General features: G+C 34.6%; 1 protein-coding gene across 7 annotated transcripts in view; it reads left to right on the forward strand.

The window, feature by feature from the left end:
• The window catches only part of CEP128 (centrosomal protein 128), a 417494-nt gene that overhangs the window by 232650 nt on the left and 169243 nt on the right, over window positions 1–15601 (forward strand). Inside the window, exon 20 of one of the 7 annotated variants that reach the window (XM_079912860.1) lies at window positions 9328–9366. The exons of the other annotated variants lie outside the window; for them this stretch is intronic. Coding sequence (XP_079768986.1) covers window positions 9328–9353 — 26 coding nt within the window. The 3' untranslated portion in view covers window positions 9354–9366. The remainder of the gene's footprint in view (window positions 1–9327; window positions 9367–15601) is intronic. 7 annotated transcript variants of the gene reach the window in all.

Below are 15601 nucleotides of genomic sequence, written 5' to 3' on the forward strand. Positions count from 1 at the left end.
TGAGTTACTAATTGTAACCTGTACTCAGTCAGATAGATGCTTTGGAATGACTAGGGCAAAGCCCACATATTCAGAAAGACAAAAGGAAAAACTAATAATTTGAAAATCTACAGCTACAATATATATGGTCTCTGACATATCTTTTTTTTTTTTAAACAAATACAAGTACACAGTCCTGTGAATAGCTTTCTTTGGTCGTGTTTGATGTCATAACGATATGTCTGAAAATGTTGAAGTATGTCTGGTTTTCAACTTTTGCCTTGACAACTCTTTGTTCAATGAATCTTCTTGTAATACTCCCTAAACTCTTATTTAATAAAATAAAACAAAGCACATTCAAAGTCTGATTTAACGTATTTTCACATTTTGAGGTAAGCAAATAGAGCAGATGTTCTAGTGTTCCTCTATATTTCTATTTTAAAATGTTAGCCTGTTTTCTATTCAGCATTTTCCAAGTGAGCCTGCATTATTAAAAACAAAATACAAGTGCAGACAAAAAAGAAAATGGCTGTGCCTTCTTATTTTAAGAATAAAATCCATTAAATAAGGTTTTTCAAATTTGATTTTAATAGTAATAAGTTTAGAGAGGGAAAAATAGATCATTTAGGTACTATTTCATTAGAAATCCCTAATCTCAGATATTTCAAGATGTGTTTAAGATATTCATTTGAATGACTGTTAGATACATTTTGGGAGATGTAATTATGGCATGAAAATAGAAAATCCATTAACTACTCCTAGTACCTCTAAATTCTTTTTATTGTGTAAGAAGAACAAGCATTATACTCCTAGTTCATCGATAAGATATGTTTTAGAATAAAGCTAAAATAAGAGAGGGAAACCTTGTATCTCTGAAAGGTCTCATTGATTTCCAGAGTTCCTTACTTTCAATGTTCAGAAAACTTTTCTATTTCTTCAATTTCAGTTGTTGGCATTTGGTAATTTGCTATGACCCAAATTCAAATAAACTGCTGATATCAAGGAGGCATGTCTCAGGTTTCATCCAGATAATGTGCACAGTCTGGTGATGGGGTTCCACTTGAAAACCACCTTCCATCTTTGCTCTGAATCATGATCTCCTACCTCAGTTATCCTCACTGTCTTCTATATCTTTATACGCATGTCCTTACTGCTTCCTTTCCTGCAGTATATTAATGTGCTCAAGTCTGTCCTGTTCAAACAACCAACCAACCCTCTCTGAACCTCATACAGTTCTAGGTACAGTTTTATTTTATTCCTATTCAAAGACCTCTGAAGAACCATCTTGTGCATTGTTTTTTTTTTCTTTTTCTCAGCTCCCCCCGCCCCCTTTTTTCTTCAGCCTACTGAAATCTGATTTCTCATCTTACTGCTTTTGTGAAACCACTCTCACTAAGATCAGGGGTGGTATCCTAATTGTAAAATCCTCAGGCCACTTTTCAGTGCACTTGTTATTTCATCTCTCTTTAGCCCTTGACGTTGATAGCTGTTCTCATCTCAGCAAACTCTCTCTCGTTTTTTAATTAAAATAAAGTTATTTATTTATTTTTGGCTGCGTTGGGTCTTCATTGCTGTGTGCGGGCTTTCTCTAGTTGCGGTGAGCGGGGGCTACTCTTAATTGCGGTGCATGGGCTTCTCATTGCGGTGGCTTCTCTTGTTGCAGAGCATGGGCTCTAGGCGCGTGGGCCTCAGTAGTTGTGGCGTGAGGGCTCAGTAGTTGTGGCTCGTGGGCTCTAGAGTGCAGGCTCAGTAGTTGTGGCGCATGGGCTTGGTTGCTCCGCGGCACGTGGGATCTTCTCAGACCAAGGCTTGAGCCCTGCATTGTCCCCTGCATTGGCAGGTGGATTCTTAACCACTGTGCCACCAGGGAAGTCCCTCAGCAAACTCTCTTGACACCACTTTTCTCTGCTTACTAAGTGCATTCCTAAACATTTCCCAAGCTCCTCTATCAGCTCCTTTTACTCTACCCATTCCTTAAATTTTGGTGTTTCCTAAATATTGATTATAGATCCTCTTATATTTTCATACCTTATGTGCTCCTTGGGAGATTGAATCCACTTGCATGGTTTAAATATCCAAATGCTCATGACCTCTAGCTGCAACCTCTTCCTTAGGATTCAGATTCTTTTCACTTACTGTCTCTCAAATATATCAGATTTGGGTCTCTTACTGTCTCTCAAATATATGTTTGCTTGAATGTCCTACAAGTAGCTCAAATGCATTGTGTCTGAGTATTAGCTTACTATATTCTTTCACATACTACTTTTCTTCCTTTATTCCTCATTTACCCACTCAGCCAGTCTAGAAACCTCCAGGTCTTTCCAGTTTCCTCTTAATCCATTCTCCCCTTCCCCTCCCCACACCCCGCCACCCATGCCCTAGCCCCATCCCAGTAACCAAGCTATTATTAAGTGGTCCTCATTTACCTTCTTCATAGCTTGAAAATTCATACTCCTCAACCCCTCCACCACTGCTTTCTCCTCCCCCCAACCCCATTACTACTGAACTGTTGTTCAGACTTTCCACACACTACGTGTGGCACATTCCCTGTATCTAAGTCTTTCCACCATCCAGTCTGTTATTCTGTAATACCAGTCTGCTTGATCCACAAAGAATCCTGAAGATGTTTACTCCTGCTTAAAACCTTTCCATAGTATTCTGTTGTATAAGGGACACATTATATGGACCCTTTGAAAGTCTCTTTTTTGGGGGGGGGAGTGGTCATGGTTAGTGGCAGCCAGCCGGCCACTGCCTAGTGGTGGTCACAGCAGAGAGCTGGGACAGTGTCTGTAAACCTGACAGTGGCACCAGGGGCGGTCTTTTCCTTCCTGGTCCAGTGTTCTGTGCTCCCGCAGAGCTGTGACCCCAGAACCCAAGCGTCTCCAGCTCTGGCTACCTCAGAATCTCTTAATACTCTTACTCTCCCAGACACTGCCTTCCAGCAACACCAACTTTATTTGAACACATCCTGCCATTTTATATCATGACCCTTTGGAAATGCTTTTTCTCTCTTTCAAATTCCGTCTTCAACTACTGGTGAACTAATTATTTCTCAAAGCTCAACGTATATGTCACCCAGTTTCTGCAACAGTGCCTGGCCTTTGCCCAGCTTCTGTCAGGACCAGTGAAAAAATTTCTGACCCCATGTTTCCCAAACCCTATTTTCTCCTTTATGAGGTAATGTATTTGCATGCTTTCCGATGCTTTTCTCCTGTCTTGCATTTCATGGTTTCCACAGTTAGGCAACCTCTTTCTCATTGGCCCAGATGCAACCCCTGCAACAAATGTTTTCTCTTTCTACTCCAAGTTTTGCTCTCAGCAACATCTCTACTCCCTTTCCTTTTTTAACTTTCCTATTCATAAACTGTTAATAATATGATTAGCTTAATAGTTTAAGCAACAGGTAATCCATAGTTATGGTTAATGTACAGAAACTATGCAAGTGAAATCTCCTGCCTTGAGGAAAAAAAATAAAACTTTGAACTGAAGAGTCTAAAGCACTTGTGGAAGAAAACAGATATCCCGCTATATCCCTCTTCATCCTCATATGTCCCTTTTGAAACATTAGCATCTAATGTAAATTGAAAATGATTTCATAGTTAATTGCAGTATTTTTCTTTTAAATTATTGCTGTTTTTCAGATGTATATTTATTTTGGCAATGCAAACAACAATATTTCAACCAAATTATTAGTTGAGTAGGCATTATGATCTAGGGACAACAGAATTTTAAAGTGGGAAATGATGGTCTAAGTTTCACACAACTGACTTATAGATACAGTTAAACATATTAGTAAGTCTGGCTGCCTTTTTGTAATATTTTTGAATTTTAGATTTCATAACTTAATATTGGACGCTTTCTTGTTCTCTCTGGTTTTTTATTTTAAAGAAAGTATGGCCTCTCATTCTTGTTTTGTAGAGCACCTATAAAATATTTGATGACCTTTTTTTTTCTCTAAGAGAAATAATGATACCAGTTTATTTTTAATGACCAAAAATTAATTCCGTATAGAAAAAATATTGGATTTCAGTTGAGCTTTGGAAGAGTACTTTATGTCTCATTAAAGGATAAAGTCCATTTTTTTGAAAATAAACTCCAACTGTCAATACTATTGCTTCTGAAATAGAACATAGCTATTTACAACCTGTATTTTCTGAGAACTACTGCATAAATGACACGTAGGTGTGGTTTTCTTTCCAACTGACTCGATTAAATTGTTGTCCTAAAGTGAAATATTAGCAATGGAATGGAAATCTGTATCTTTGTTATAGGGGACTTGAAAACAAATTGAACTTGTAAATAGGCCTTAGATTTCATCTAAAATATGAATATTTCATTGAACTATTGCTCTACAGACTTTAGGAAATCTAGCGTACGCTGCTGCTGCTTGTTTCAAAGCCACGGAGACCTCCAGAGTATCTCAGACCTTTGCAATTCAAAGTATGGTCCATGAACGAGCAGCATTTGCATTACCTGAGAGATTATTAGAAATACAGAATCTCATGCTCCAGCCTAGATCTCCTGAATTAGAGTCTGCATTTTGACAAGATCTCTTAAGTGATTCAAAGGCATGTTGGAGTGTGAGAAGCACTGCCTTAGACCAGTGGGGATATTACCTATGTTCCCAAATTAGAGAAATATGGGAAGCCTCCTTGTAAAAATGGTTCTGGGCAATTCCACAGCACATGAGCAAACTCTCCTTATCTGAGGAAAACCGAGGTAGAGGCGAGTTGATGTGTGGAGGGAGGTGGTCCACGCAGAATCATGTTGTTTTAAATCCGGAAGGATCCACAAAGATAATCTAACCCAACTCTATCTTTCATAACCAGAAGTCTAAGCCCCCCCCAAAATAAAATATTTATTGAATAAAATTTATTGTTGCCTGAGATCATAGTCTGCTTTGTATAGTCTAGAATAATTAATACCACTTAATGACTAACTAGATGAATAGAAGGACATTCCATGCTTGGGCTTTTTAATTTTACCTGTGAAGTTTTCTCCAGTCTCCAGGATTCAGTGTCACCAGGTCATGTGGACATTCTCCTAAGTCTGTTATGATAGCCAGTTTTCATGTGAATTGCACCTGTTTATACTTTTAACATTCAGAGTACATATCCTTTCTTTGGTATCATCATGATAGCCACATGACTAATTGAACTCAGTAGGTTGATTTTACTTTTCATGCAGAATTTATCTGAGATTTGCCAATTTAGAGATGACTAATGGAAGTTGATTTCTGGATGTGATTCAGAACCGTGACCTTTTTACTCTTCCAAAATTTCTTAGCCAACCATACTTCTTCACATACCACTTTACTCACGTCACCAACTGTTATAGGTATTGTGTCATTCCTTTCCATTTCATAATATGCTGACTGATACCTCCTTGTGGCTGAATCTTGTGTCCTGGCCTTTCCTGACAACTAACCTTAATTTCTCTGTTTCAACAAACTGTCAAATCCCCAAATCCAATTTCCACCTTCTGTTCAAAACCCTTCTAAGTAGGCGATTAGTTATACAGTTTGTCTTCTGGGGGCCTTTTGCATCCACCCGGACCATGACCAAGATGGGATGGTCCTATTTACTTTGTATGCATTGCATATTTTATTTGCCTTTCATCCTGTCATATTTCTGACTTTACCTAATTCAATAGTTTAAAATTTTTATTACATACTTCTGGGTGTGGGATATTTTTAAATTATTATATCTTAACAACAAATTCAAGATATTAAAAACCTCATTTAGGTTTAATTACCATATCCTAATTTGTAATCTTCCTGGAATTTAGATTGAATCGTTTACACCTACAGAACTGCAGTTTCACTTGGTTCAACTCTAGAGGTGTGCAGTTAGTTCATTAGCCCTTTATTTATGAAGACTTAATGAGTAGTTTACTTTTTCTTCCTTTGGGTAATATTTTTTCAGTTGGAATTTTTTTAAGTCTGGGAAGGTCTGCCTTGTCTGTGGGAGAATAAACCAGTTTGCTCTTCTTTCTCCCTGCCAGGCAGTCAGCCCCAGTCAACTGTTGATTAGTTGCTGAGGCCTGTGGGTAAGGTGACCATGTCCCAGGTCTGTCTCTCTGTCACTTGGCTGTGGTTAATCCTCCCCTGAGAGTCTGACCCCAGATAATGGGGAGAAGATTGTGGTTTAACTGTGATTTGGGATTACCTATGATATTCTCTTCTTCCCAGGTATCCGCATGACCGCTATTATTTCTTTAAACAGAGAATTGACTCCTCTGATTAATATCATTTGTCTTTTTCAGCTTGTAGTAAGTTTTAAAGTAAATTTCACCCCATTTAAAGAAGAAAGATAGGGACTTCCCTGGCGGTCCAGTGGTTAAGACTTCACCTTCCAATGCAGGGGGTGTGGGTTTGATCCCTGGTCAGGGAGCTAAGATCCCACATGCCTCTTGGTCAAAAAACCAAAACATAAAATGGAAGCAATATTGTAACAAAAAGATCTTTAAAAAAAAAGAAGAAGAAAAATAAAGACACCTATTGGGAAGGCCAGGAATCTAAGAAAAATTTGTATCTATATTTATTGGTATGTGGATTTTAGTACAAAATTTCTGTGTTAATGTTTTACAATGAGATAATGCTACATGTACTTATAGGTCACAATACATGTTTTAATTGAACATAGAAAGGTTTGTGGAGTTATTTAATACTGTACTGTTAGAGTAGATTTATGTTGTGATGGAGAATAGGAAAAACATTACAATATTGTCCTTTTTGCACAACTATTATTAAGAGTATGTTGTGTTTTAAAATTCTGTGGCAACTATTTAAATTAAATTTTTATTTCTAACATTGGTTACTTATTTTTAATGAATGAAAAAAATGCAAGAAAATAATCAGTATTTCAGTATACTATATAATGAAATTATTTTGAGTTCCAAAATAGATTTATTATAAAGAGACATAAGTTCAGTCAAGGGATGTGGGAAAGCCATAAAGCAGTAGTTATTTAAGTAAGGTATTAAATAGGATATTGATAGTTGAATTTGTTGTTAATAAATTCTTACATTAAAGTGAGGCTTTATACACTGGTTTGAAATTGCACACACATGAAAAGAAATATATTTTCTTGTCACTCAGGTGTATGTCATGATGTAGGGTTTCATTTTTTTTTTTTTTAACACTTGTCTTAAAATGTCTTAGAGTGTGTTTGCAGTGATTTTATCTACACCTGGGCCAACCAATGTGAGAAATTTAATTTCCAGAAGACTGAAGCTACTTACCATCAAACTCTCTTCTGAGTAATGTAACTGAGAATATAAGTCTGCCAAACTATGTTTTCTGTCAATCATAAACATAAAGCAGTATAAAATAATGAACCTAATTTAAACATTAAGCCCTTTACTTCAAAAACTTGGAACAACTTACCAAAAAGACCACTTTACTAATTCAAGTGGAAGGGGTTAGAATAGGATGGATGGTTGATATTTTCAAGATTGCCATGCCTTGTATTCAGTATCATAGACCTACTCTCTTGCTTTGGTACATTTCTCCCTCTCTTCTTGTCCTTTTCCACAAGTTGTTATATGATTTTTTAAAAAAGAGTATATAGTTCAGGAAGTCACTAAAATTTGACTCTGTGATTATATATAAATTAACTGATGGATGCACAAGTTAAGAATGCTTTTACTTTAAAATATTTTTTATATATTATCCATTTTAGAAAAGAACTTCCTCGGCCTCTAATATAATAAGCCTGTTGTATTATGTACAAATTATATATATGTGTATATGTACATAAATGTATAAGTTTCTCAAACCCTAATTCTTTGTATTCTAAGAGTCTAACATATATTTTATGCTTTTTAATGCTTGTATTCTAAGAGTCTAACATATATTCAGTAAATTTTTGAGCAATTTTTAATTTACATACAGTTGTATCTCCTGTATAAATTTGGGAATGATATTTAAATATGTAGCAGTTTGAGTAGCATAGAATTCTTGCCACTGTTCTCACCCTCTTTAAGTCCAAGTCTGTTCTCTCTTTATGATGGTCCCTCTAAATTCATTTGTTCGTTTCATTTCAGTGTTGCCTCCAAATTGTAGATTGATGTAGCTTGACCTCCTCCTACTTAGATTGTGAGCAACTTGGATAAGAAGTGTTTTGTATCTTCTTTGTACTTCTAGTGCTTGGTGTACTGTGAGGTACCATAACAGTTTCTTTTTTTTTTTAACAATATATTTCATTTTTATTGATAGTTATTTATTTAGTGCCTTATAAAGCTTGATTAGATGATTCAGTTGGTTACTGAGAATTACATAGTGTTGGTTACTTATTGTTTTCTTTTTTCCCATTAGTTATCTATTTTATACTTATTAGTGTATATATGTCAATCCCAATCTCCCAGTTCATCCCATCCCCCCTTCCCGTGTTGGTGTCTATACATTTGTTCTCTACATCTGTGTGAAACCATAAACAAGACGAAAAAACAGCCCTCAGAATGGGATAAAATATTTGCAACAAAATCAATGGACAAAGGATTAATCTCCAAAATATACAAACAACTCATGCAGCTCAATATCAAAAAAACAAACAACCTAATCAAAACATGGGCGGAAGACCTAAATAGACGTTTCTCCAAAGAAGACATACAGATGGCCAAAAGGCACATGAAAAGATGCTCACCATCACTAATTATTAGAGGGATGCAAATCAAAACTACAATGAAGTATCACCTCACACCAGTCAGAATGGCCATCATCAAAAAAATCTGCAAACAATAAATGCTAGAAAGGGTGTGGAGAAAAGAGAACCTTCTTGCACTGTTGGTGGGAATGTAAATTGATACAGCCCCTATAGAGAACGGTATGGAGGTTCCTTAAAAAACTAAAAATAGAACTACCATATGTCCCAGCAATTCCACTACTGGGCATATACCCAGAGAAAACCATAACTCAAAAAGACACATGAACCCCAGTGTTCATTGCGGCACTATTTACAATAACCAGGTCATTGGTTACAATAACCAGGAAGCAACCTAAATGCCCGTCAACAGACAAATGGATAAAGAAGATGTGATATATATATACAATGGAATATTACTCAGCCACAAAAAGGAATGAAATGGGGTCATTTGTAGAGACGTGGATGGACCTAGAGACTGTCATACAGAGTGAAGTAAGTCAGAAAAACAAATATCGTATATTAACACATGTTTATGGAATCTAGAAAAATGGTACAGATGAACCTGTTTGCAAGGCAGAAATACAGACCATTACAGTTTCTTGATGAATATTTTGGGATAATTATGTTTGCTGATAAAAATTCTACCTTATGATTCCTTCATCTTTAACTCTTTGTCTTTTTTTTTTTTCCCACCCATTTGAAGTCTGCCCTCAAAAGGATTTGATATAATACAGACTTGATGGTAAGAAACTGTATAGATTAAATTATAATAATTATAATAAAATATATTAAAATTATCTGATATAGTTATTCCAAAACTTTATGAAGCAAGGATATCCTCACTTGTTTTCCTACAGAAATAGAGATAGAATAATAATTCCATTATTGTTTCTAAACCACCGTTAGGAAATATTTCCAACATTTTAATGCTCTTCTATTTGCTGTCATCAACTAATAGGAAGTTGAATGGGAGATTGGGGAAGGATTCCCGTGAGCTTCCTGTGTGATGCCTTAATCTGATCAGGGAACAATCAGGGAAACAAAATGAAACAAACATGAAAGTTTGTTCAGTACAGAAACATTAGGTTTCTGGGTTTGAGAACTATTATTACAAAGAGCTTCTTGCTAAAGTTGACGCTATTTGTTAAGTCGTAGTAGCGAGTGTTGATTTCATTTATTTTTGTTAATGGATATAGAATAAATAGGCTAGTGAATAACTGAATTTATGCATTCTTTGTACTTGTTGGCAAGGCTATTTTTACAATGAGAACAACGTAGCAGAGAGCAGAGAATTAAGGTCAGTATGGAGTCTGGACCAGTCCAGGTGAAATCATTAAGCATAAGGATTGGAAAAAATTAGAGACCTCAAGAAGTTACTGATCATCTAGAAACATTTTTTGTTTTAAATAAAGTTAATATAATATTTAATACTTGTTCTAATCATTGTAGAGTTTGGAGAAGCATGCATTTTGGTAGAGGGTAAATATTTAAGGATGAGGTTAAATTGAAATACTGGCAAGTCTGTATTTTATAAAAGCTCTGACAGACAACTAGACATAGATAATAAGACAGAGACTTGATCTGTCTGTCTTATCTATTAAAAGTCAAGCCAGAATAAAGTAAAGCAACTATTAGAAAGAAAGAAAGGAGGCAAATAATTGGTTTAAGGTTTTTCATACAGCGATTTATAAAAAATCTTATTAATTCCAAGTCTCTATATATTATATCTGTCACCTGAAAAAATATCTGTTATGTATTTAGTTTTTTTAAAGAATGTGGTGTGTCATCAGGCATTCCATGGTCAGATGTTCATTTTCAAGCATGAGTTAGAGTTTCATTTCTGGGGAGAGTTCACTCTTACTTTTTAGCTTCTAACTGGTTAACCTCATACTTATTTAGAGTCTTTCTTTTTTTTTTTTTTTTGGACTGTAGTTAGAACATTTTGGCTTAAGCATTGTAAAAGCGTTTTTGATATTTTTTGATAGACGATCTTTTACATGAAAGTAGCATTTGAGTTATTTCCTTTCACAGCAGGATTACATATTATCCTCAATGATTGTATCCAAGAAAAAAGTGGTGGAGAGTCTGAATCTACTGTATACATGCTGTTCTATTTTCGTTTTAATTGAAATGGGGCTCTCAGGTCAACTGTGGGAATCCATGCTAACTGATGGGCAGTTCTTCATGACTGCAGCTGCTGTGTAATTTTCCCTTAAGCATATATATCTCTTAAAGAGTAACTGTCCATGTTGAAAATAGAGGGTGGATAGTAGTTGACAAACAGCCTTAAGCCAAGAAAATCAGAAAAATATAGGTTAGCTCATCCTAGCTTTCTGTATTAGGGACTCTACTATATAATTCCAAAATGTATGAAAGATGTCTCTTAAAAACATTTGAGCAGCCAAACGTTTTCCTTGCTAAAGCTCTTAAATTATTTGTTGTGTTAATGCCAGTCTAATACCCCAATTACAGTGAAGGTTTTGTGGTTTTAATATATTGTGAGATAAATAATACTGCTCTGTTTTTCTTTTGATATATAGCTATATCTTTATCTTTCCATTAGGCTCAGCCACACTTAAGCAAGTTGTGCATTTCCTGTAATGTAGCTTGTTACCTGAGGAAGAATACTTTTTCCTTTAAATATGCAAAGGGTTCTATTTCTTGTGTAACTGGAGCGACTTCCTTAAATTGTTATTTTAGTTTTTTTGCGCTAAATAACATTACTTTCTTTCACTCTTTGTTGTCTACTTTTGGTTAAACTTACTTTCTTTTGATTAAAACCACCTGGGTGGGAGAATTGCTTTCTAGCTCTTTTTAAGGTTAATATGTCTATAAATAAGGAACAGATTATCAACAGAGAAGCAGCAGGAAAATACACATGAACGCACACGTGCTCCAAGTTGAAGAAAGGTTGAAGTACACTCTTTATAGGTAATTTAATATTAAAACTACTTCATATATAAAAGTCTTATCTTAGATATAGTGCTTTTCCAGTTTGGCTCCCAGAGGTCTCGAATATGAGGTCACTATCATTTTAATACAAAAGACAAAGAAGGAGTATAAGGAAGGAGTATTTTAGACTCATTTCACTCACAAATGTAAATGTAAATACCTAATATCGTATGAAAAAGATAATATGTAATGGTTAAGTTAGCTTTGTCCCAGACTCCAAAGACAGTTTAATATTAGAAAATCTATAAATTCCACTTACCACATTAAAGGATTAAATGAGAAAAACCACATGATCATTATCAGTAGTTCTAGGAAAAAAGTATTTGATTAAGTTCGACGCAGATTCATATTAAAAAATTTTCTTAGTAAATTAGAGGACTTTTTAAACCTGATATAAAATATCTACCAAAATATTCCTTAAAAACAACATTTAAAATAGGAAGATACTTAAAAAACAGGTGTAAGGAACAATAGTCATTATCACCACTTCCATTCAACCTTTTGTTAGTATGAGCTGCTAGCCAGTGCCATAAAGTAAGGTAAAGAAATTATGCAGTAAGGATAGGAAAGTAGGAAATAAAGCTGTCATGATTTGTAGATAATCTGACTGTTAAAAGAAAAAGAATCTACAGAAAAATTATTACTAATGATAGAAGAAATTAACAAGTGTCTGGATATAAAATTCAATATGTAGAATCAATTACATTTCTATTTACTAACAGTGAGCAATTAGAAAACATAGTTTTAAAGATTCTGTTTACAAAAGCAGCACAATGATAGTGCACTTTGGAATATATCTATGAAAAGATGTGTAAGATGTTCACATGCATATTATAAAACTACTGAAATACTTTGAATGATAAATGATGAAATATATCATGTTTATGAATAGGAAAACTTTATATCATAAATATCTTCAATCCTTTCCAAATTGACCTATAGATTTGGTGATATTAATTCTAATTAAAATACCAAAGTGCTTTTTATATAACTTGATAAGTTGATACTAAAATGTTTAAGGATATGTAAGTGAAAAAATGTAGCTTAGAGAAATTCTGAAGCAAACAAGTATGGAATCTAATCCTAATACATGCCAAAGCTTAATGTGAAGCTATAGTAGTCAAGACTTGTGTGGTATCAGTTCAGGGATAGACAATTCAGTAGCAATCTCAGCAACAGAGGAAAAGAAAAATATATATATGCATGAAACTTTGAAATATGACAGTTTACATGAAACTTTAGGGGGAAATGAAGGAGTATTCAGTAAATGTGATAGGGAAAAATGGTTGATCCATATAGTAAAAATTTTTAAAGTATCCCTTATTCATTGACAGTTTTGGCAGTCTTAAATACTTCTTTTCATCAAAGGATACTTAAAAAAAAATAGGGCTTCCCTGGTGGCGCAGTGGTTGAGAGTCCGCCTGCCAATGCAGGGGACACAGGTTCGTGCCCTGGTCTGGGAAGATCCCACATGCCGCGGAGCGGCTGGGCCAGTGAGCCATGGCCGCTGAGCCTGCGCGTCCGGAGCCTGCGCGTCCGGAGCCTGTGCTCCGCAACGGGAGAGGCCACACAGTGAGAGGCCCGCGTACAGCCAAAAAAAAAAAAAAAGAAAAGACATAAACTACAGATTAAAAGAAATTCTAAAATTTTACCTACTAAGGATTAATATCAAGAATAAATGAACTAAAATAAGAAAAAGAACTCAATCAAAATGGGCAAAAAACATGAATAACTACTTAATAGAAGAAAGACAGGTTCAATAAACAGGAAGAAATAATGAGGTAACTGCAGGTTACTAATTCAATAAAATCCCATTTTCTCTCATTTAGCATACATTTAAATCTAACAATATCAAAGGTTGGAAAGGATATGGGTCACCAGTATCTTATGAATTGTTGGTGTAATATAAGTTAGTATAACCTCTCAATAAAAATTTGTATTCCCTTATAAAGTTGAACAGTCACATGCTGTGTGTTCTAGTAATATTACTCCAGAGTATTTACTCAAGAGAACCTCTTACATATGTATAACAAGTGGTATGTCTAAGAGTATGTTTAAGATCCTGTAAGGGAGCAGGAAAGTGTAAAAAGGAGTGGGAGTGATTATGAGACTATAACAGAATGGCGGTAATTAATGGTTTCATTAAGCTAGAATGCGATTTCCATTTGAACCTTACAACAGCTCTGTACTTTAAACAAGATGTAAGTATTATGCTACACATAGTAGCATCTTTATGGATTAATTGAGAATTTGTATATTATTTTCATTCAGTAGAACAAGGTGTCTGGGTCTCTTTATAGGGGAAAATATGAAATAAGCTTCTCTAGAGGTTAAGCCAATGTGACTGTTTTACCGTACTGTCTTCTCTATAATAAAGGAAGCTCAGTGCCAGAATATATGGTTGAAATAAAATAAAGCAAGTTGGTATGAACTGAACCCCTTTTATTCTATCTCATTCACACATGTACTGTTATACATATATATTCAGTATATCACACATACATTTTTGAGACATATTTTTTCTTCATTTGAAACTGTAGAATTTTCCAAGACTCAATAAAGACATTTTCTTATAAAGAGAAGAAAATTAAGCTCTTGAACATTTTCTTTTCCCTGTTCCAAAATACATTTTGCATTTGACTGAATATTTTCAGAACCTCCCAATCCATTTGATAGAAATAATGCGATATGTCACAGACTTTGAGTGCTGCAGGATCACTTCTTGGTGAGCAGAAGTAGAAAATATTTATAAAGATATAATATCTAAAATATCTGTAATAATGATGATAATGATGATGGTGAATAATTACAGGAATAATTATTACTATAATAACATTATTCATGACTGCTGGCTATTCAGTAAGCATAGTATTAATTGCTTTTAGTAATCCTTTTAAATGTCTTTTGATTTAGGGACTTCCCTGCTGGTCCAGTGGTTAAGACTCTGTGCTTCCACTGTACACTGTAGGGGGCATGGGTTCCATCCCTGTGTCCGGGAACTAAGCCATGTGGCATGGCCAAAAAAAAAAAAGGTCCTTTGATTTAGATACTGTTATCCTTTTAAGTTCAGATATCACACAATTGATATGGGTCAAAGCTAGGACTGGAATCCAGGTTTTCTGATTAAAATCTTTCAGCCCTTTATCAGTTCTCTATACCAAAAACGTATACATTTTTTAAAGTGGCATAAAAAATAGAATGAATATTCAAGAAACTTTCTAAAAAAATCTTTTGTCTAGGAAAAGAAAGGTAAATGGACTTCTTTTTCATAATCCTATTTATATAATTGTTTTATTTTCTCTGCTGAGTTGCTTCAAAATTTGCCAGTCAGAAGCATTGTCTATTTCCTATAAAGGACAAGTGATTCAAAATCCTTTATTATTTTTGCTGTGAAGGTAGCATTTTCTTGGATTTATTAATTAATTTTGGGGAGTTTATGGAAGCTTATCTTTTCTAGAGTTCTGATGCTTAAAAAAAAAGAAAAGGAAAAAAAAGGCATACATATCTTCTTCAGGAAAACCAAAGGTAGGCCAGAATTATATGTTGTAAGCAGTTTTACATTTCTGTGTGTATTATTCCTTTGCTTTAATGCATTTAAAAAATGCTTATCAGTTCATTAATGAAACAATAGTTTTAGTGAGACAAGAAATGCTGATGTATTTCTTTTAATGAATATCCTGGCTTTCTTTGTGCAAACAACCACACAAAGTGTTCCTTTATGATTTCAGAATGGAGGTGTTTTAAAATGATTTATAATTATGTAAATCTTTTACTAGAATGGTAATTTTAAAATTTTGCTAAGACTATAAATTTCCTTTTTATTGTTAATTGCGGGCCTAACATAGATTTCAGGGGAAAAAAATACCCTGAATATGAGACGTGCTATTATATAGATCATACTATACATAAACGTTTGCCTGTCTTTTCTAAGATTTCTAACAATTACACTTTCTTTTTTTAAACCTTGAATATCTTAGAGACAAAAGTTTAGAACCTTGAGCTTTAGAACAAATTATTCTGAGAGG

This window comes from Stenella coeruleoalba, assembly GCF_951394435.1.
Source record: "Stenella coeruleoalba genome assembly, chromosome: 2".
Lineage (NCBI taxonomy): Eukaryota > Metazoa > Chordata > Mammalia > Artiodactyla > Delphinidae > Stenella > Stenella coeruleoalba.